Genomic DNA, 23,244 nt, shown 5'->3' on the forward strand with positions numbered 1-23,244 from the left:
GTTATAGATTACACAGATGTCATAGATGTAAAATATGTTATAGATTATACAGATGTAACAGATGTTATCGATGTTATAGATGTTACATATGTTATAGATTATACAGCTGTTATAGATGTAACATATGTTATATTTGTAACATTTGTTACATATATACAACAGCAGTTATAGATGTTACATCACTGAGGTGGTACCTTAGAACAGGCTCCGCCCCCCTCACACTCCGTGCTGACGTAGACCACCCAGGTTCCATCAGCAGACGAGGACAGGACGTACGTACAGCTGCCCTGGAAGTTAAAATGGCGTCTGTCGAAGGTACGGTAGTGAGCTCCGCCCCAAGACATGCAGGGGGTGGAGCTCTGACGCAATAGGACACCGCGTACCAGAGGAGACGACTGGGAGTCTGAAGGAGAACAAGGAGATGATGGAGATATGGTTGGAGACACTCAGAGAAGGAGAACAAGGAGATGATGGATATATGGTTGGAGACCTTCAGAAGGTGAACTCTGACCTGAGAGCAGAGAGGAGCTGCAGAGCAGACATGTCTGGTCTGAGATGTTCCTCCAGCTGAGAGCCCACACTCTGCTGCAGCACTCCTCCACGGACATCAACGACATGTTCTGGACTCCAGGAAAGTCCTCACAGCTCCACGTGGAGAAGCACTGACCACGAGCACCTACACCTACAGAGAGGAACCACAGAGAGAACATAGAGCATGTGTGACAGGCACGGTCAGAGATCACAGGGTCAGAGGTCAGAGGGCCAGTTCCCACCTTCAGTGCAGTGAGGCCCCGCCCACCCCTCACAGCAGCTCTTCACTGTCCTGTTCACCACCTGGTTCTCCATCTGTGGAGGTCTGAGAGAGAAACAAAGACACACCAGAGTTTGGGACAGGTTAGTGATGGACATGTTGGTAACTTCACGACTATGTGTACTGTTGGGACACATTTACTAAAGGTTTGTAGAAACAGTGAATATGTTAATGTTCCTCTGAGCGTTCATCTTCTCACAGAGAACATGTACGCACTTGTAGAGGAAGCAGGTGGCTGATGGTCCTTGTAGTTTGTAGTATGTAGCGATAGCGTCGTCTCCTCCATGTATGACCCTCATCCTGTCCACGTCCAGCCTCCAGCCCTGAGTATCGTACTGATAAACCTCAGAACAGCTCACCTCCAGCTGGAGACGAGGAGACAGGAAGTGCTGCACAGACTGCTGGAGCACATGCTCACACCAGTGTCTGCATGGGAACCAGAACACATGTTTACACGTCTACACGTTTACATGTTCACACATTTATAACATGCTCACACCAGTGTCTGCACGGGAACAAACACATGTTCACACAAGGACTCAGTGTTTATGAAGGTTTCCATCAAACATTCATCAGAATCAACACTTTAACATCACAAACAACTCACAACAAGACATCTATTTCTATTAAAAGGAGGGAATTGCACTTCCTCCTGCAGTGTGTGTGTGTTTCCTCCAGTAACTGTTCATTTAAATAGTTTCCTCATGTCCTCACATGCTTCGGTTCACTCCTTACAGACAGGGAGGATTTTCAAAATAAAACTGATTCATCTTCCCTTCCGTCAGCCGATCATCTATATGTGTGTGTGTGTGTGTGTTTAGTCTGTAGTTCAGTCCATTTGTTGGTCTGGGTTTCTTTATGTCATCTTGAATGTTCTCAGTTATTTAAGAAGCTTCTGATTGGACATTACCTGCCTAGGTTTATTTAAGGCAGTGCTTCTCAACGTGTGGGGCGTGACAAACAGGAGGACATTTTCATAGTAATGCCAATCTTCCTAAAAACCTTTCTTCATCAAAAATAAAGATCATTAACACTAAACAAAGAAAGTAATAATAAAAACATTGAAATATGTCACAAATTCAAAGATCATTAAATGATTAGACTGCATTAGATATGGACCAGAAGAAAACGTAGCGTGGGACTAAAGTGTAAAAACAATGATTTATGTTGGCATGGAGTGGAACAGTAAACTTAATTATTAAGTTCCTTATTAATTTTTTAAAATTTTTTTTTTGTTTTCTGAAGCTTTTTGTCACAAATTGTAAATGTATCCGTACATTTCCTGCGTTACTGACTGCTGCACTTTTACATTTAATTAGTTTAATTTACGTTTGGATTATTAAAAAATATGATGTTACTTTTTAGCTGTTTAAAAGTTCACCTCTGTTCAAAGTGGAAAACCCAAAAAAGGTCGAGAACCATGGCTTTAAAGAGAGGCTGTTCACACTGTTTGCTGTGTTTGTTCGTCCGTTAATAGTTCACTCACTCAGTCTAGAGACAGTTTTCAGAATGACTTTGATTGTGTTTTTACTGATGACTTTAATGTTCTTATTGATTTTAAGCTGTCGTCCGTTGCACTTTTTGATCACGTAAAGCACACTGAGTTGCCTTGTGTATGAAATGTGCTATACAAATAAATGTGCCTTGCCTTTCTTTAGTTTATATTGTTTATATTTTTAAGCGTCTCATTCTTTGTCCTGGAGTCTAATCTCTGCATCAACACACACTGAACCCACAGTGTGTGTGTGTGTGTGTGTGTGTGTGTGTGTGTGTGTGTGTGTGTGTGCGTGCGTGCGTGTGTGTCTCTCACCCCATTCCCGTCACTGTTTGCAGACTGAGCAGAGTAAGCAGTAGCGTATCCATAATAAATGCAGATCATTCCTGGAAAACATTTCACTCAAAGTAACTTTTCAAGGCGAGACAAATGTGTTTCTATAGAACATTTCACATGATTAATAATATCAACAGAAAACATTTAACAGTTTAAAAATCAGTAACAAAAAAACATTTAAAATCAGCTGTTAAAACATTAAATCAACAATAAAATGATTAAAAATCTCCATCTGTCACACAAATCTTATTTTTCCTTTACTTTTTTAACCACCTTTAAGTTTAATGTTGTTGCGTTTCCAATAAAAGAAAACACTTTTTGTGTAAACAGAACTGGTGAAAACAGATTTATTTGATCTGAGGTCAAGAAACGGACTTTGTGACCCTGTAATAACTTTAGTTAATTATTACTATAAATGTCATAAAACAGCGGCTCCTACACATTTAGTCTGATCTGATCCTGATTAAACTAAAAACAAGTTTTCAAAATATAACCAATGATGATTGATAGGGATTTATTGATTTTTAAAAGTGATCCAGATTTGGAATATCGATCTGGCTAATACCCAAAATCTAATCACTTGTTCCTAATCTTATTACATAATTCCGTAAAAATCAAAGTCCATTAGTTTTTTAGTTAGACAAATAAACATGTAGCCCCTATGGGTGAGGTAACATCACAGAGCCAGTGTTTGGATGATGTCCATTATTTCCTTATCCCACAATCTGCACAAATGAACCAATGACGTGCTTAATGATGGTAGGAGTGCGTGTGTGTGTGTGTGTGTGTGTGCACGAGGATGAATTATTTGATGAATAACACAATCCACAGGATCAGGGTCTCAATACTCACAAATATCTAAACTAAGTGTTTAATTTAATTAAATGTATTGATTAAAATATCCTCAGTGATCAGTAGAAATAAAAAACGTACACATTTAAATGTAAATGTTGGCATGAGTGAAAATAGTAGAAAATGTGAATTTATGCTTTGTAAATATTTCCTAAAAAATGATGCACATTTTGCAGCATTTATTAGTTCTTATAAAAGTTTGGTCACAAATTCAGTATTTAACTCACTTATTACACATAAAGCTACTATTCTATGTTTGTTTGAAGTTTTTTATTCTACACTTTAAATATTTTGGCAAATTTGTATAAACTTTACTGATCCCCATGCGTTTATTTTACCGTCTTTCCAACAAATATTTCACTCCACCCAATAAAAGATGATCTTACCTTAACGTGATGGTTCCAGAGTGATTTTCTCCTGACTGCGATGTGTGTGGGGATCAGTGAAGGTTGAGCTTTAGATGATAGAGTTGCACTGAGGAGGATGTTCACAATCATCTAAAGCCAACACTCTGGGGTCACAGCTGGGAGCGCTGCCATTGGGCAGCAGCCTGAAGGTGAGCGTCGGGCCTTAAAAACAGCCTTAATCCTGTAAAGAGAGGCTCTGTGTGAAAGCATGATTAACCAGTGAAGCATCTAAAAACATCTGAAAACATTAAAGGGACCCTGGAGGAGAATCAGACACACCTCAGTCCTCAAACAACATGAGATGTATCATTATTCATCATCAAACACTTCCTCAGCCTTGTAGACAGTGTATCAGAATGGAGAACAATAGGCACTAATGTATTAATGTTCTTTACCATTTTTACCTCATATTTTCTCTCTTTTATCAGAAAACCACAGTTTTTTTCATTAAACTCCTCCTGATTTTTTACATGAATCCTCCATCTGTTTTACATAAACCAATCATTTAGATGCTCTGGGTAATATTTCAGTTTCTTTTAAACATATTTGTAATACGGTATTTTACAGGTGACAACAACTACAAAAAGAAGTAAACAAAGAGAAACAGTCACACTGGGTGGATGTGGTAGTGGAAACACATGTAGAAGCACATGGAGGCAGCAGCAGGAGTAGTGTTCATAGAACCAGTCCATGTTTATTATAAAACTACTAAAAAACCAAAGGAGACACATAGAAAACATGGAGCAGGCAGCAGCACACGAGGAGGGAAACAAACAGTCAGATTGATTAGGAATGGAGAACACCTGAGTGGAAACAGGAGGGAGATAATGACTGACATCACTGGGAGGAGGAGCCACAAGCAGGAAAACCCGGAACACAAAGACGTGTGTTAAAGCAACGTGAAACGAGACAGAAATTGGGGCTGAGCGTCTGAGTTCTCTTTAAGCTGAGGAAAAGAGGCTCAATGTTTCCTTTATAACCTCCTTTAGCCTAGGAAACACTGATGCACCCTTTACCAACGGTGATGAGATAATGGTGGCCCACAATTCCTTGCGGCAACAACATTTAAAGGGAAACGCACACCTGAGCGCCCACAGAAACTCACAATGACCGTATCAATGCAATAATATGCCTTGAACAACTTGAAATAATCTAGAACCCATATATTATTATATGTAAGACATATTATCAGATTATAACTGACATAAAACAGACACTGTGGTTCAATGAAAAGGGATCAGATTACGTTTTATTCAACATAATTCATATTTGTGAGCGGAAGGTGAGTGTGAGCAACCATTCTCAATGTGACGTTCTTTGAGTTTCACTTTTATTCCTCGTAGCCTGGCAACCTCTTTTTCTTTGATTTACTTTTAAAGCTTGTGTTTTTTCAGATTATATCAGTGGAAAGTGTTATAAATGCGATTTTAGAACATTTTTGGAAATGTGTAGTTTTTTTCACCACGGCAGACGTCACTGACCTCCACGGCCGTCAGATTATTACGTGACCTATGGAAGTGCGACTGATTGTCATAGCAAACGTGGCCATGTTCCCTAACACCTTTCCTTAACCTTGTGACATCATCCACAGGGTTATGGAAAAGTGGATAGGAACGGAGATAGTAGGGACTATTCGCACGCAGCCAACGACTCACAGAAAGAACTAAAAGTGGAACAAAAAGACTAAAGACAAACAGACGCTGCATGACAAAAACAGTTTTTTTGTATGTTGTTCTGGTTTTGTGTTTCTACTTGTATTGTTTGACTTGCAATAAAAAAAATAAATAAACAGCCTGGTCCATGGATCCACGTTCATTATCGACCTCAATCACACCTGGAACGATCTGTTTCCTAAATCATCTCCTGCTGCTGAGGAGGAGGAGGTGATGGAGGTGATGAAGGTGATGGAGGTGATGGAGGTGATGAAGATGATGGAGGTGATGGAGACGATGAAGATGGTGGAGGTGATGGAGGTGATGGAGATGATGAAGATGATGGAGGTGATGGAGGTGATGGAGGTGATGGAGGTGATGGAGGTGATGGAGGTGATGGAGATGATGGAGGTGATGGAGGTGATGAAGATGATGGAGGTGATGAAGGTGGAGTCTCCAGGACAAGAAGCTCAGTGGGACTTCACACTTTAAACAGGACTTTGAGTCTGTTCACCTGCAGAAGGACAGGACCAGGACGACAGGACCAAGAGAACAGAATTAAGAGAACAGGACCAGGGGGACAGGACCAGGAAAACAGGTCCAGGAGGACGGGACCAGGAGAACAGAATTAGGAGAACAGGACCAGGAGAACAGAATTAGGAGAACAGGACCAGGAGGACAGGACCAGGAGAACAGAATTAGGAGAACAGGACCAGGGGGACAGGACCAGGAGAACAGAATTAGGAGAACAGGACCAGGGGGACAGGACCAGGAGAACAGAATTAGGAGAACAGGACCAGGAGGACAGAACTAGGAGAACAGGACCAGGAGAACAGGTCTAGGAGGACGGGACCAGGAGAACAGAATTAGGAGAACAGGACCAGGAGGACAGAACTAGGAGAACAGGACCAGGAGGACAGAACTAGGATGACAGGACCAGGTGAACAACTGAATGTGGACCAGGTGGAGGACTATACAATGACCTGGTGTCACTGGGATTCAGCGCGTGTAGAATAAGGGGAGGAGTCCACTCTGCTCTTTATTTACTGTTGGTCACCTTCACAAACTATTAAAGAACTAAAAAAAAGTGAAATGAACTCAGAGTGATGTTAATCTCACTGATCTGTGATTTAAAAATAAAAAAAAACATCAGTACCTTTGATAAGAAGACACTAAACATCATTGTTTGTTCATCATTCAACAAACATTACATTTACACATTTAACAAGTTTGGATCTAAATTTATGGCCTTTATTTAGACTAAGTGTTACACAACTGAAGAGGATGTTAAATCTGGAGTTTCATTGAGTCCTCAAACGTTACTGAAGTGAGTTTCCAGCTGATGAAGTGTCTCTACAAGCTGCTGCTGCTTAATGAACCACTCACTGCTTTGTTTTTATTTGTTGACTCTCACTCTTCTGCTTTGTTAACTTTATTTTGTCTTTTTTCTCAGAGTAAATTTAAGTTTCTTTAGTTCTGGTTTCTTTCACTGGTAGTACGCTCCAGGTGGTTTCTCTTTCTTTATTTGCTTTACTTCTCTCATTCTGACACTGTTTGTGCTGAATTGTGTCAACTGATGAATTTTGAGACACCTCAACCTTAAGTCTCAGCTTTGCAGATGAAGCTGTTTGATTTAAAGCTGTATTTTCTTGTACAGACCTGTCTGTGTGTGTGTGTGTGTGTGTGTGTGTGTGTGTGTGACTGGGACACAGGTAGAAGTGTTAAAAGCCTCTTTGTTAGAAGCAATCATTTACAACCTACTGTCCAATCACATCCCGTTCCTTCAGAGGTGGGTAAACTAAAGCAGGTCACTGAATTGTTGATCAGACTGAACAGGAACTGATTTGGGTCATAACAGTGAAGACGGCAGAAGGTAAAACAAGACGAAGTTAGCGTAGCATGTTGTTGATCTATGATAAATATTTCACTGCAGCATTTGTCATTATTAACTTAGGGTTACTCAGCTGTACACATGCGTTTGTGTGTATTTAATGTGTATGTTGGATAATTCTCAAACCAAAGAATCATTATTTCATCTCTAATGTTTTTATAACGCACACATTTTTTTTATTTTAATGAGTCAATCTGTTGCTGACTTAGTGTCACTCATTAACTGAACAAATGTGATTTACTGTCATGAGTTCTTTATTATCTTTCCTGCTCATGAATCTTCTCTATAAGAGTAATTCAGATCTTAAGGAGCAGGATTTGTTACTGTAGATCACGTGTCAAACTCATTTTGGTTCTAGTTTGCACTTCTATGTATAAATGAATTATAAAACATGTATGGCACTGATAATACCCAAGCAATAAGTGACTGATATCATTCTCTGCAGGATCATCACTTTCAATGTATTTCTTGATTTTTTTGGGGGGACATTTTGTGGAATAATTTGAAGAAAGTTGAGTTGAAAGGTTACTGCCATCATGTGATATAATCATGGGGAAAATATTGTGGAGTTTCATAAAAGTTGAGTATTCTTTGGCGATATCGAGCTGAGATATTTACAACTGAATTAGTTTACTTTGCTTTATCTGCACATGCTGTCAAAGGTCAACACTACAAGAAGTGGAATTTATTCTATTGCATAATGGTGACCATCACCAGCCCTCGATAAGAAAGGGTAAGAAACACTTTATTAAAGGGAGGACATAAAAAGAGAGGACAGATGGGGGGAAGGGAACAGGGAAGAGGGAGTCAGGGTAGGAAATGGAAGGGGTGGGGAAGAGTTGACTGTTTTAAAGTGAGAGTGATATGTGATGTTATAGTTGTGCATATTGTGCTTGTTGTGCTGTGTAATCAAATCAGCCAGTCAATTGTGTATATGTAAGGTGGTGGCACGGCACCCAGCTTGGTGGAAGGAGTGAGTGGTAATACCTAAAACTAAACCTATTGGCCTTTATAATACGCTGTTTTAAATATAAATAGTTTAAAGTGACTGGCGCCCTGTCCAGGGTGTACCCCCGCCAAGCGCCCTATGAGAGCCGGAGATTGGCACCGGCAGACCCCCGCGACCCTGTTAAACGGGAATAAGCGGGTAAGAAAATGGATGGATGGGATGGATAGTTTAAAGTGACCTGAGCTGAGCCTCATTAAAATATGTGTAGGAACAGTTTCTGGTCCATCATCATCTGCATATGACAGCTTGTTTCAATCTGTAGTGGATCAAACAGTGACTTTACATTGGACATAGTATGAAAATAGTTGTAACACTGTGACCAACGTGGACAGAAGGCAAGGCAAGGCAAGGCAAATTTATTTATATAGCGCATTTCATACTCAAGGCAACTCAATGTGCTTTACATGATAAAACATTCAATTGTTTAAAATCAATAAGAACATTTAAATCAATAAGAACAATTAAAATCATCAGTAAAATCAATTAAAATCATCAGTAAAATCAATTAAAATCATCAGTAAAATCATCATTACATCAACAACATGACAAAAAATCTCTCTCTCAATCATATGCAGTAGAGAAAAAAAGTGCCTTTAACTTTGATTTAAAAATGTTCACATTGGATGCTGACTTCAGCTCCGCTGGCAGTTTGTTCCACTTCTTTGCAGCATAACAACTAAAAGCAGCATCACCATGTTTACTGTGAACTCTGGGCTCCACTATCTGATCTGTGTCCATAGATCTGAGAGACCTGCTGGGTTCATACCTGACTAACATGTCACTGATGTATTCTGGACCAAACCCATTCACAGATTTATACACCAGCAGCAAAACTTTAAAGTCTATTCTGAGGCTGACTGGGAGCCAGTGTAAAGACTTTAAAACTGGAGTAATGTGCTCTGACCTCTTTGTTCTGGTTAAGACCCGAGCTGCAGCGTTCTGAACCAGCTGTAGCTGTTTGATGCTCTTTTGGGGGATTCCTGTCAGAAGACCATTACAATAGTCCAGTCTGCTGGAGATAAAAGCATGGACCAGTTTCTCCTGATCTTTCTGAGCCATTAAACCTTTCACTCTGGAGATGTTCTTTAGGTGGTAGAAGGCTATTTTTGTGATAGATTTGATCTGACTGCTGAATGTAAGATCTGAGTCAATCAGAACACCAAGGTTTTTGACTTGGTCTTTAGCTTTTAAAGATCGAGACTCAAGATACTTGCTGACAGCAGTCCTCTTTTCCTTGTTACCAAAGACAATCACCTCCGTCTTGTCATGGTTTAGTTGAAGGAAGTTTTCACTCATCCAGCAGTTTACTTTTTCTAAACAGTCACACAACACCTCAATGGGACCATGGTCATCTGGGTTCAGTGATAGATATAGTTGTGTGTCATCTGCATAGCTCTGATAATCAACCTTACAGTTCTGTAAAATTTGTCCTAAAGGAAGCATGTAAAGGTTAAACAGAAGGGGTCCAAGAACAGATCCCTGAGGAACCCCACAGGACATTGGTAATCTGTCAGATTCAAAGTTTCCAATGCTTACAAAATAGCTTCGCTCCTCCAAGTATGACTAAAACCATTGCATTACTTTTCCATTTAGTCCAACCCATGTTTGCAATCTGTGCAACAAAATTGTATGATCTACAGTGTCAAATGCAGCACTTAGATCCAACAGAATGAGAACAGATACTTTTCCTGAATCAGTGTTCAACCTTATGTCATTGATCACTTTGATAAGAGCAGTTTCAGTGCTGTGATGAGAACGAAAACCTGACTGAAATTTATCAAATATTTTGTTGAATGTTAAGAATTGACTCAGTTGGTTGAAGACCACCTTCTCAATGATCTTGGCCATGAATGGAAGGTTGCTGATTGGTCTATAGTTAGCCAGTATAGAGGCATCCAGTGTTCTCTTTTTTAACAGCGGTTTCACAGCAGCTACTTTCAGGGATTTTGGTACGGTGCCTGATTGGAATGAGCAGTTAATTATCTGACACAAATCAGTGACAATTGACTTTACAACAGTTTTAAAGAAGTTTGAGGGTATTGTGTCAAGGCAACACGTTGATGGATTCAGCTGCTGAACAGTCTCCTCTATTGTTTTTGGGTTCACTGTAATAAACTCTAACATTGTAATTGACTCATCCCTCAGTGGTTGAAGCTGTTCAAGCTTTTTGTGATTTTGCTGGTTTGTTCTGATGTTTGACCTTATTGATTGTATTTTTTCATTGAAATATACAGCAAATTCATTGCATTTTCCAGCTGACAGTAATTCAGGGGCTATCTGATCTGGGGGGGTTGTGAGCTTTTCAATTACAGAAAACAACGTGCGAGAGTTGTTGACATTTTTGGCAATAATTTCAGAAAAGTATTGCTGCCTTGCTTTGAACAAGCCATCATTGAATTTTCGCAGACTTATTTTGTACAGTTCTAGATGAATTTGGAGTTTTGTTGATCTCCATTTACGCTCAGCTCTTCTACAGTCAGATTTCAAGTTCTGCATTATCTCAGTCCTCCTCCAAGGTGTTTTCTGTGTGTTTGGTTTTCTCTTAGTTTTGATTGGAGCCACCACATCTATGACATTACAGACGTTTCTATTATACTCATCCAGAAGATCATCAACTGTCTCAGCACTCAATGTTGGTGTCATTGCTATGGCTTCCATAAACTGTGCACTTGTGTTCTCATTTATGTACCTTTTCTTTAAACACACATAACTAGGGGGAACAGATGTTACAGTCTCTAGGTCAAAAAAGACACAGAAATGATCAGATAGAGCTAAGTCTCTTACATCAACAGCAGAGATATCAACACCTTTAGAGATAACCAGATCCAAAGTGTGACCTTGAGTGTGTGTCGGACCAGTCACATGTTGTGTAAGACCAAAAGTATCCATTAAAGCATACAGTTCTTTGGCAGTATTGTCCATGTTATTGTCTACATGAATATTTAAGTCACCTGTTATTATTAAAAAGTTGTATTCAGTGCATACAACTGACAGCAGTTCAGCGAACTCATCCATGAATTCTCCAGAATATTTTGGGGGTCTATAAATGACTAAAAACAGAACTCTTGAATCACCCTTCAGTAAGAATGACATATATTCAAAGGAGATAAAATCACCAAATGTTATTTCTTTGCACTGAAATATTGATTTAAAAATGGCAGCAACTCCACCACCTTTCCTGCAAGTACGACACTTATTTAAATAAATAAAGTCTTGTGGCGCACTTTCATTGAGAATAGTATTACTGATACCATCATTCAACCATTAAGAAATAAAAAGTCCAAGTGATGTGTCAAAATAAAATCATTAATTATTAGTGACTTGTTAACAAGAGATCTAATATTAAGAAGAGCTAATTTTAAAGACTTTACTGGAGACACTGGTGGACTTTTTGGATGACATGTTATAGGAGTCAAATTTTTATCTCTATAAAGCTTTTTGCTTTTCTTTAATTTCACAATTTTACCTGTGTTACCTGTCACCACAGGAATTAAAGAAGCTGCATTAACTCCATAGGGCCCTGACTTTTTCTGGTTGTTCCTAAAAATAGAGCTATTGCAGTCTGGACCCAGCACACATCAGACCTGTGTCGCTCCAAGTTGAACACAGCTGGCCTGAGGAGAAGAGTGATCCTGAGCCTGGTATCGTCGAGGAGGGATGGGTGGTGCAGATTGACCATGGTGGGGTAAAGGGTGGGGTGTCAGTCTTGTGCCAGCCAGAACCAGCTCGTTCATCTGGGCAGTTAAATCCAAGAAGGCAGGGGTAGGAGAGAAGCTGGATGAGGTGGAAGTAGGTGAATTTTGGGGTGAAGCAGGTGGGTCCTGAGATGCGGGGGTTGGGTTGACCTCTTCATTTTGGCGATTTTTATTTCTTGCTGGAAGCTCATTGACTCCATGTTCTTTCCTTGTTGTTTTGTTCTCCGATGGTACATGTTGTCCTCTGTCTTTATCAGAACTGATAGCAGTGTGACTGGTGAAGTAAAACAAGTTGGATGTGAAGAGTTTTACTCCAGCCTTGTTTAGACACAGTCCGTCTGCTCTAAAAAGATGACGACGTTCCCAAAAAATAGGAAAATTTTCTATAAAATTTTGTGAAAGGGCAGCACAAGCCGAAGACAGAAATTTATTCAAAGAGTAAATCCTTGAGAATTTCAGATCTCCTTTGCGGACTGGAGGTATCGGGCCACTGATGAACACTTTAGGCTGTATACAGCTCACAGTTTTTAGCAGATGGGTGAAATCCTGCTTTAACACCTCAGACTCCTCCTTGGCTAAATCATTTAACCCAAAATGAATCACAACATTTTTCAAATGTGGGTAATCTGCAACGATATGCAAGATTTTGTCAGCCAGGTCTGATACTGTGTCATTAGGTAAGCAGATCACTTTCACGTTGCTGCTAAACATCTTCTGAGCATCTTTAACAGAAACGTCTCCCACTATCAGTGTGTGAGGTTGTTGCTTTGGCCTACCATGTCGCTTTTGTTTTCCTGAAGCACTTTCAGTCTTCGCAGTTCCAGAAGGTTGTGTGTTGACCTCATTAGAGCCAGATCCTAGGTCATTCAGCAGTGGGGCGAATCGATTACCCAGTTCTACATGAAACTGGGTTTGTGACTTGGTGATACTCCTGCCTTTAGCAGATGTCCACTTTTGTGCCTGGGCAGACAAGGGAGTTGATGTTGAGGCTGCAGTCTGCGAAGCCAGTGCAGGCCAGTCCGTCTCATTATTGATATCAGGACGCTTTGCTCGGCCCGTTAGCCTTTGAAGTGGATATGACTTTTTCTTAGGCTTAGCTCCCAGAGTATTCCAGGGAGGACTCGCACCTGTTGGCTTATCAACGGGAACAGGATCCTCCCTAGGCCTGATAGCTTTGTTAGCACGGGCTGGTAGCGAGTTAGCTTTATCCACTCCGCTGTTTTGAAACAGCGGCACAGTCGTATCATTATCATATCCACAGTGTCCATTAACCTCAATGTTTACTTGTATTCCTCGCACTGTAGTCTCCAGTTCAGTAATCTTTTGGAGGAGACTGCTGTATTCTGTTGTGGAAAGAGCCATTCTTCTGCTAGTTAGCTTGCTACTTGTAGCTAGCTAGCTTGCTACTTAGCTTTCCAGTTGAGCCAGCAAATAAAAAAGCAGTAGATGATTACCTCAGAGCCAGAGTCAGATGGTAAATGATAGAGTTTGATGTTGAGGTATCGTATCATTTCTCAGAAGAAAAAGTTCATGTTTAGTAAATAAATTCCTCTGTGAGCTCCGCTCTGCTCTTTTGCTGCTGTCAGCTCAGCTGCCGGAAATCAGAAGTCTGCGTCTGCGACACGAAATCCATATTTCTAGTGCAATATAATGTTTCACCTTATTGGGGCACTGCACTTATTCCAGGGTTAGAAACGCGTAAGAGGAAAAGGACTTACACACACCGGAGAATGCGCGTAAAGCCAGATTTGAATGGGAACACCCACATTTCAGGGCTGCTCCACCCACAGTGCGTAACTGGGATGATGGCACGCAGCGGCTGACTTAAGTACAGGGGGAGAATAGCACACAGCCAAAAACAGCGCCGCTGTGCGCTTTTTAGCATGGGAGAATAGAGCCCATAGTTAACAACTCACTCCAGACTGGAGCTTTCCCAAATGCCCTAAAAACAGTTGTCATTAAGCCTCTGTTAAAAAGTAGTGGTCTTGATGCTATGTAAATGAACAATTATTGGCCTATATCAAATTTGCCCTTTATAGGGAAAGTCTTGGAGGAAGTGGTCTACAGCCATCTTACAGACTTTTTTCTTGTAAATCATGTTTTTGATGTGTTCCAGTCAGGTTTTAGACTATGCCACAGTACTGAGATGGCCTTGATCAAGGTGACAAATGAAATCAGGCTAAGATGCAGGCAAGGTCACGGTTTTTGTTCTGCTGGACCGTAGCACTGCATTTGACACAGTTGACCATGGGATTTTACTGGAGAGGTTGAAAACCTGGTGCAAATCTCTGGATAGGCTTTCGAGTGGTTCAGATCCAGCCTTGAGGACCGAACTTACTATGTTGCGATGCGAAACTGTGTCTCAGACCAAATAGCACTGACCTGTGGGGTTCCGCAGGGGTCGATTCTGTTACTCTTGTTCAAATTGTACATGCTTACATTAGGTCATTTTATATGCAGCAACAATGTGTCCTATCACAATTACGCAGACGATACTCAGATCTACGTGTCATTGGTCATCTTGAGGCTCTTTCACTAGAACCAAAAAATCAAGTTAGAATCTAGAGGTAACCATGGACTCAGACTTGAATTTCAACAGTCATATTAAGTCCATTACGTCAGCGGCCTATTACCATCCAAAAAACATTGCTAAAATGAAAAAACACAGTGTCTAAACCAGACTTGGAGAGACTAATTCAGGCATTTGTCTCCAGCCGGCTAGACTATTGTAACAGCCATCTCACTGGCCTTTCCAAACGAGCTGTTAGACAGCTGCAGTACATCCAAAATGCTGTGGCTGGAGGCCTGACCAGAACCAGGAAATATGACCATATCAGCCCAGTGCTCCAATCTCTGCACTGGCTTCCTTTCGCTCAGAGAATATACTTTAAAATAGCTCTGCTTGTGTACAAGTAGTACATGGTCGGGCACCAAAGTATATAGATGACATGTTACAGCCATATGAGCCACCTTGGGCCTTGAGAACCTCAGGAAGGGGTCTTCTGGTGGTTCCTAGAGTCACGACTAAACACGGTGAGGCTTCATTTCAGTTTCATACAGCAAAGGTGTGGAACAGCCTCCATGGGGACGTGAGACAGGCCTCAACTCTGACTATGTTTAAGTCCAGGCTGAAAGCATGGTTATTTACTGCTGCCTATGGAAATTTATTGTATTTTAACTAATTTTAATGTAATTGTATTGAATGATTTGTTTTTATTGCTTTTTGTTACATTTTTTATTGTGTTTGTGTGTTTGGTGTTGCTGTGAGGCACATTGAGTTGTGTTGTACATGAAATGTGCTGTACAAACAAACTTGCCTTGCCTTGCCTATATTATTTGGTCATTTACACAATGATTCATGTTTTCTCAGCCATCGCCTGCGGGCTGATTTGGATGTTTTAAAGGGCTGGATTTGGCCACCGGGCCTTGAGTTTGACACATGTTCTGTAGATGATTGTTTACTGGGAGTGTGAAGGTCAAAGTGCTACAGAGAGGAAGTAGGCCAGGAGGAGAAAAAAAGCTCCTTATCTTAGTGAATGTAAATGAGTGTTTGTGAATGAGAGTCTTTCCTCACGTCTTTTCTGCTCCTAAAGAGTCATGATGAAGATCCTCATCTTGCTCCATCTTCTCTGTCTGGCTGTGGGTGGAGCTTCCAGAACCAGGGACTGGGCCCATCATGGTGCTCCTATGTTTGCAGACCTCACAGTGCATGAGATGAAAGCAGTGCGGTCCTACCTTCATGCTGTTGAAGACATGAGGCTAACTAGCGCTAGCAGTGAGACTCTGAAAAAGAACAGCATCCTCCTCATGGAGCTCCACATCCCTAAGAAGCACAAGGCCCTGAATGCGCTGGACCGTGGATGGGCCAGACCGTCCCGTCAGGCCCGTGTGGTCATTCAGTTTGGAGACCAAACCAAGCCCAACATCACCGAGTACATTGTGAGTCCTTTACCAACGCCACAGTCCCATGAAGTCAGAACCTACAAGAAGCCCATAACCTTTGAGTCCAGACCCATGACCCTCACAGAGTATAACTTCATTATTAAGCACCTGGAGATCATCACAACCAAAGCACATAAATTGCTCTTTGAGACCACAGGAGGGTTCTCCTTCACCAACTGTACCAACCGATGTCTGACGTTTGCAGACGTCGGTCCACGAGGTCTGGGTCCAGGAGAGAGGAGGACCTGGATCATTTTGCAGAGGTTTGTGGAGGGATTCTTCATCCATCCTATTGGGTTTGAGGTTCTGATCAACCACATTGACCTGGACCCAGAGAAGTGGACAGTGGAGAAGGTCTGGTACAACAGTATGTACTTCAACAGTGTGGAGGAGCTGGTGGACAAATATGAATCAGGAGAAGTAGAGAAAGTCAAACTACCAGATCATGACGATAATGACTTTTACTCCACCTACATACCCAGAGGTCACAGCAACACCCCCACCAACATTCACGGACCTAAGCTGGTGGAGCCCCAGGGGCCCCGCTACCACGTGGACAACAACTTTGTGGAGTACTCAGGCTGGTCCTTCTCCTACCGGGTCAGCTCTTCAGCAGGAATTCAGGTCTTTGATCTGCGTTTTAACGGAGACAGAATAGCCTATGAGATCAGCCTACAGGAAGCCATCGCCTTCTACTCTGGGGACACGCCCGCTGCCATGCAGACCAAGTACATCGACGCCGGTTGGATGATGGGCATCTCCTCCTTTGAGCTCGCCCCTGGAATCGACTGCCCTGAGATTGCCACCTTTGTTGACCTCCACCACTACTTTGACACAGACAAACCTGTACGCTATAAAAACGCTCTGTGTGTGTTTGAGATGACCACCGGGGGTCCTCTGAGGAGACACTTTGACTCTGACTTCCATGGAGGATACAACTTCTACGGTGGGTTGGAAAACACGGTGTTGGTGCTGAGGACAATCTCCACAGTTTATAACTACGACTACATCTGGGACTTCCTGTTCTATCAGAATGGGGTGGTGGAGGTGAAGGTCAGCGCCACCGGGTACATCCACTCCACATTCTACACACCCAACGGCCTACACTACGGGGCCAAGGTCTACGACTATGTGCTGGGTAACCTGCATACACACCTCATCCATTACAAAGTGGACCTTGATATCGCAGGTGAGTGTTATGTTCATGTGCAGTAATGGACTAAAGCATTAACACCAATGGAATTATTCTAAAAAATACACCATTTCTCCCAGAAATACTTGCAATTCCAAATGTTTTTGGTATACACGTGTTTATTACCTTTATATGCATTGAAAAACCACAAAAATGCAAAACAAAAAAGCCAAAATTTAAATAATTTAACACAAAAGTTAAAAGATAGACCAGACAAAATTGTATTAAGCATGAGATGCTGGTTTAAACTGACCTGTAGCAGTAACAGGTGCTGGGAATATAGAAATCACATCTGAAGCCAGTTACAATGTTATATAGTTGACTCAACCCTTATGTTGGGTCTGTGACACAATTCAAATACATACAATGATGTATCCAAAGTTTAAAAAGGTGCTACCAATTTTGTCCAGTCCATTTTTTTTAAATTTTGTGTAAAATTACATACATTTTGGCTTTTTTCTTCTGCTTTTTTGTGTTTTTTCAATGCACATAATTTTTAGAAAAATTCCAGAGATGCCAATACTTTTCTCCATGATTGTATCTGTCCTTATTACACAATACTTTGATGTCACATGGTTTGTTTTTCTGCTGCAGGTCAAGAAAACAGTTTTGAGAGTTTGAATCTGAAAATGATGAATTTCACCAACCCGTGGAGTCCTGGTGACTTCATCGTCCAGCCCAAACTTCACAGCACAGAACACAAGACGGAGCGATCCGCTGCCTTTCGCTTTGGGAAGAAGTTTCCAAAATACACTCACTTTTACAATCCCAACAAGAAGAACAAGTGGGGACACAAACGTGGTTATCGGATCCAGTTCAACTCCCACGCTGACAGCGTTCTGCCCCGAGGCTGGAGGGAGGAAAATGGAATCAGTTGGTCCAGGTAATTAAATACTCTCTGCTATAGGTTTATAAAAGTGTGATGTCACCAAAACCAAAACAAGATGCGGATAAATAAAGCCCCATAAAGTATCAGATCGTCTCTAATATTTCACAGTACATTCAAACTGTGTGTATACATGGGCTAAATATTCAATAGGGTCACATTTGTGATGTTTTGAAATGTTCTAATGTAAAGGTAGCAGTAACTAGCTTAATGTTCCATGTTAGCTGTGCTGTATGAGCAGCATTTGCAACTAATGTTAGTTTAACATGGGTTTGAATGATGAAGGTGTTTTAGTGGTAACGGAGTGGAGTGGACAATATGAAAGTTAGTTACAGCCATCACCAGTGTTGGGCGGTAACGCGTTACTTGTTACTTGTAACGCGTTACCGCCCCAATGTTACTTTTGATAGTAACTAATACTGTAACGCAACATTTTTTTAAAGAAATAACGCTGTTACCATTACAATATGGTGCATTTGTCCGTTACTTTGCTAGCTGCAGTGAACTTCCTGTTTACAGTGGCGCTACATATTTTCGCGGGATGCCGTGCCAAACATGGTAAAACAGTAGAAGAAGAAGCATTGTCAGCATGTGTCTGTTTACATCACGTGTGCCAATCATGGCGAGTCAATGCGAGAGCATTACGTGCTTCTAAGAGTGGAAATACGCACATTATTTTTGTCTCCAAAAGATGCATCCGTGAAGCTAAGCTAACGCTACGGCTGGATTTTAACGGACTGTGACTGTTATCCAGGAAAGGTCAGCCAAACTATTGCACGGTATGTTGTTGTAAATAAGAAGCCTGTCGCTGCTGCTGAGTCACTGCTAACAGCAGCTCATTAGCCTGATACGTTTAGCATTGTGTAGCTGAGAAAAATGCTGTGAATTTGTTTTTCCACATTTATTTTTATAACATTTTCAACAGCAGAATGTGCACCTGGAATACACACAGCTTACTTTACATTACTGTGCTAAGACTGAAAAATTACTGTTTTAATTTTGGAGCAGCTGTTTTGTGCTTTATATGCACATCATTTATGGTTGTTTTATAACAGTTGATCAACAGTGGATTATTATATTATTACAGCACTAATATGAAGCGGTATGGACACAAATGACCCAAAATAAATAATATATTCTTTAATTCTATGTAACTCAAAAGTTACGTTTTCCAGTAACGCATTACTTTTTGTAAGTAATCAAAATAGTAACTGAGTTACTTTGTGGATGAAGTAACGAGTAATGGTAACTAGTTACTTTTTTTCAGTAACTAGCACAACACTGGCCATCACACACTGAGCTACAACTTAATAAACATTCACATCAAAGAGTTGTTCTGGGGTTTCCATGGATACAGTTGACGATAACGGAGTGGAAAGGAAAAAGAAAAGTGATGAGAATCATCAATCAAACCCCAATTACAAAAACACTAGGTGAACTACAAAGTGAACACACACTTCAGTGGGTTATCTGTAGTTGTTTTGTGGTCTCAGAGTTTTTGTATGCTGCTGATAGCATTATTAGCCATGAACAATGATGGAGTCTCTGAGAAGAGGCCCTGGTAAATGTTATCAGTACAGTAGTATCTGGCCTGCTTAGGGCAGTTTGACCAGAACTGACCAGGAGAGATTCTGTAATCACATATCAACCTCTACCCAAAGAAATGATGAATGTTCAGGTATCCAACATGTTCATTAGAGTAATATATGTGGAACCTTGGATGGTGTCATTACAATATTCTTGGTTCATTGATTTACATATCCTGTACATTAATGCTTTACATATCCTGTACATTAATGCATCACCTGGTCCATCACAGCAGTGTGAATGTTTGACGAGCCTCGAGGATCCTGGGTGCAAACCTTGGACATTATTTGATAAAGTGGTTTTAAGGAACCTCCAGGCCACTGTGTGAATGTGCTGAATGGAAACACAGCCATGTCTTCTATTTTTCACTTTTCTCTGACACATGACAGGACCAGCACAGACTGAGAATAATCTGCTAACATCAACTATTTAAATAATGAGATGAACGATCCATCTCCATGTACTGCAGGTATCCTCTGGCTGTGACGCGTCATAAGGACCATGAGCACACCAGCAGCAGCATCTACACCCAGAACAACCCCTGGGAGCCCGTCGTGTCCTTTGAGGATTACATACGTAACAATGAAGACATCGTCAACCAGGTAGAGATGAAAGAAAAAGAACTCACCACATACGGTACCTGATGTCAACGCCAACGACGTCAGCCAATGATAAAATTATTCATTTTGGTGTTGGACTTTTCATTTTAAAAAAAAAAGTATAAAAATTGGTTAAAAGTTGCAAATTAGAGTGGGCAAAAACAGACAGAAAAAGAGGTTAAAAAGGGTTCAAAGTGTCATTGTTGGAACAATTAGTTTAAACTGTCAAATAATAGGCATGACAAATAGTCAATGCGGTTACATTGGCAAAAATAATCATGAAATCTGGTGAAAAGGTTAAAAGTGAGAATAATGGGTCAACATATGAGACATTAGGTGGAACAGTGGCGGAAAGGGTTTATATGACCGAAAGGTTGAGAACCCCTGCACTACACAATAATAATCCTTTTAATGTAAATGATGACCAATCTAGAGGACTCTATCCATGGGTGCTGATCAGGGCTTTGGTTTGACATTATCTACTAATATCCAGTGAATCAGACTTAGAGTCTCACGCTGAGCATCCGTGTGGTTTCCCTCTGTATGTTTACAGGACCTGGTTGCCTGGGTGACCGTGGGCTTCCTGCATGTGCCTCATTCTGAAGATATCCCCAACACGGCCACGCCTGGCAACGCCGTGGGATTCTTCCTCCGACCGTTTAACTTCTTTGATGAAGATCCATCGTTATCATCGAGAAGCACCGTCATTGTCCGTCCCGGAGAGGACAACCAGCCCCAGGTCCAGAGGTGGACGCCCGAGGTCGTAGGTCACTGTGTGACAGACAAGCCCTTCTCTTATGACGGCTTTTACAGGAAAGTCTAGAACAGTGAATGATTAGTTCTGATCTGATGTATTTCTGATGTTTTCAAGTTATTTCATCCTGAATCTCTCTACATTCTACATTTTCCTCTTCAAGCTTAAGCTGCTACGTCCTGTTTCCTGTTTCTAGTCTTTAAATGAAGTTCACACTCGTAATCAGTTAATCTGATGTAGGGTCTCCATGGAGAGTGTTTACCCACTGTTGGCATCCAGGATGTGATGCTGTGTATCCGTGTTCAGTAAAGGACAAACAGGCTGATTATTAAACACCTTAGAATAGTTCAACTAGTGCTGCCAGGAAACAACCTGTGGTGGAATGTTCTGTGTCCTGCTTTTCAAACATGATCATCTCAAGTATTTTTACTCAGTGCAAAATAAAGCAAAGGCTGCTGACCACAGGGTGTGTTATTGGCTTTAGATAAAGGTGGTTTTTAAGAAGAATAAACACTGTTTTTGGTTTAAGGAAGTCTGGAGTCAACGACTGGAGTCAGAGTTTTAATGAAGGAAAGAAGTGAAAGTTTAATTGGTGTTAGTCTTTGTTTTACAGTCACATGGACAGCATTAGGAGAACGGGACAAAAACACAGTAACAAGCATTCCTAAAGCTTCCCCTGACAATGACAGAGCGGTGGACATTAGCTGAAGGTTCACTGGTTCTAAAGCAGCTCAGGAACAACAAAGTCTGGCTCTGTTTGACTCTGTCAGGTGTTTTACTGATCTACCCTCCCCTCACTAAGGGTTCTTTCACATCTTCATCCAGTGGACTCAGTTTGGTTCAGGAAGTGAATCTACAACATTATTTCATTTTACTTTGCTCTGTTTTCTTTCACTCTGCTTTTTACCAAATACACCAAACTTAAGAAGAAGAAGAAGAAGAAGAAGAAGAAGAAGAAGAAGAAGAAGAAGAAGAAGAAGAAGAAGAAGAAGAAGAAGAAGAAGAAGAAGAAGAAGAAGAAGAAGAAGAAGAAGAAGAATTGACATGGCACTGAGCTGGAGAAGCCTCCAGGAAGCTCTCTGCCATGATTGACATGTAAACGGACACACCCACAAAGGTGAGCATTTCAGCGCCCCGCCCCACCCCCACGCTCTGTCTCGTATTTATAAAGCAGCATGAGCTCAGCTACGGAGTGGGTGGGAGGAGGGCGGGCCGTCCTCTGGCCCTAAGTCACCGTGAGGGGAGAAGGAAGTCAATGTCTTGTCTATAGACACGCCCACTCATGAATATGCATAAGTAGGCCGCAAATCAGCCTGTTTGTGTAGAGTTGCTAAGAAAGTGACATTTCAGAGGCTAAAACTCTGGAAAACAGGTGAGTTTGGGAAAATAAACCTCAACTACTATGTTTTTGGTGTTCTTAGAACATATGGAGATGTGTGAAAAATAGCATGACGTGGGACCTTTATGATGTTTGTGTTTCAGCATCACTTATATTTGCTCCAGGTTTGCTTTCTCACATCATAAAAACCACTCCAGGCTTCGCTCTGAAACCCAAACTTTACAGAGAATCAGACTTCACATGTTTGGTCCAAACCAGACTTTAAAAGAGCTTTAACACCCCTGCAAACAGACCAGAACCATCAGAGGAAACCAAGCCCGGTGAGGACAAAAGACGTTTATACGTGAAAGAACCCTAAAAGTACACAAGCTCAACATTTTACCTTCTACATGTTTCTGGCTAGTTTTCTAAAACGTGTTTAATGCTGTTCTGATGCTTCGTATCATGTGTAGAACAATCAAAGAACTCACTGCTCTTGGTGAGATTTCATAAATGTTCCATAGGATCAAACCCAGCTGACACAGTTTGTCTGATTACGAGAGTCAAATCTCCTCCGTACATGATTCTACAAACAGGCATCATTAGTTCAACGTTTATCAGCTGCTGTCGGGAGGCCGTTAGAGGTATTTACCAGGTTTGAGTGATGAGAACAGGATGAAACCCAAACTGAAACTGTCCTTAGAGCTTATTCTCAGATATGTGAGAGTGATGTGGAGCAGCTTCTGTTTTATAAATGAAGGGTAGATAACACACACACACACACACACACACGGTTGTTCCTTAAACAGCTTTACGAC

General features: G+C 41.1%; 2 protein-coding genes across 2 annotated transcripts in view; one reads left to right on the forward strand and one right to left on the reverse strand.

Moving 5' to 3' along the window:
- Window positions 1–3,003, reverse strand: part of sspo (SCO-spondin) — a 102,071-nt gene extending 99,068 nt beyond the window's left edge. Inside the window, exons 1-6 of the mRNA XM_028434689.1 lie at window positions 2,916–3,003; window positions 2,622–2,692; window positions 1,028–1,237; window positions 774–856; window positions 512–682; window positions 195–403 (exon numbers count right to left, since the gene is read on the reverse strand). Coding sequence (XP_028290490.1) covers window positions 195–403; window positions 512–682; window positions 774–856; window positions 1,028–1,237; window positions 2,622–2,674 — 726 coding nt within the window. The 5' untranslated portion in view covers window positions 2,675–2,692; window positions 2,916–3,003. The remainder of the gene's footprint in view (window positions 1–194; window positions 404–511; window positions 683–773; window positions 857–1,027; window positions 1,238–2,621; window positions 2,693–2,915) is intronic.
- Window positions 3,004–7,348: 4,345 nt separating this feature from the next.
- On the forward strand, window positions 7,349–21,570 carry aoc1 (amine oxidase copper containing 1). Its single transcript, XM_028435085.1, has 5 exons — window positions 7,349–7,426; window positions 15,742–17,279; window positions 17,877–18,165; window positions 20,225–20,357; window positions 20,908–21,570. The coding sequence occupies exons 2-5, from the start codon at window positions 15,746–15,748 to the stop codon at window positions 21,175–21,177; spliced, it is 2,226 nt and encodes a 741-aa protein (XP_028290886.1). The 5' UTR covers window positions 7,349–7,426; window positions 15,742–15,745; the 3' UTR covers window positions 21,178–21,570.
- The last annotated feature ends 1,674 nt before the right edge of the window (window positions 21,571–23,244 follow it).

This window comes from Gouania willdenowi, chromosome 20 (genome assembly GCF_900634775.1).
Source record: "Gouania willdenowi chromosome 20, fGouWil2.1, whole genome shotgun sequence".
Taxonomy (NCBI): Eukaryota; Metazoa; Chordata; class Actinopteri; order Blenniiformes; family Gobiesocidae; genus Gouania; species Gouania willdenowi.

What these genes read in the sequence shown, in the direction of transcription:
- aoc1 (XM_028435085.1), top strand. Translation starts at nt 15,746, where the DNA reads ATGATGAAGATCCTCATCTTGCTCCATCTTCTCTGTCTGGCTGTGGGT. An exon ending in AGTGGACCTTGATATCGCAG is followed by an intron (nt 17,280 to 17,876) that starts GTGAGTGTTATG and finishes TTTCTGCTGCAG; the next exon opens with GTCAAGAAAACAGTTTTGAG. An exon ending in AATGGAATCAGTTGGTCCAG is followed by an intron (nt 18,166 to 20,224) that starts GTAATTAAATAC and finishes CATGTACTGCAG; the next exon opens with GTATCCTCTGGCTGTGACGC.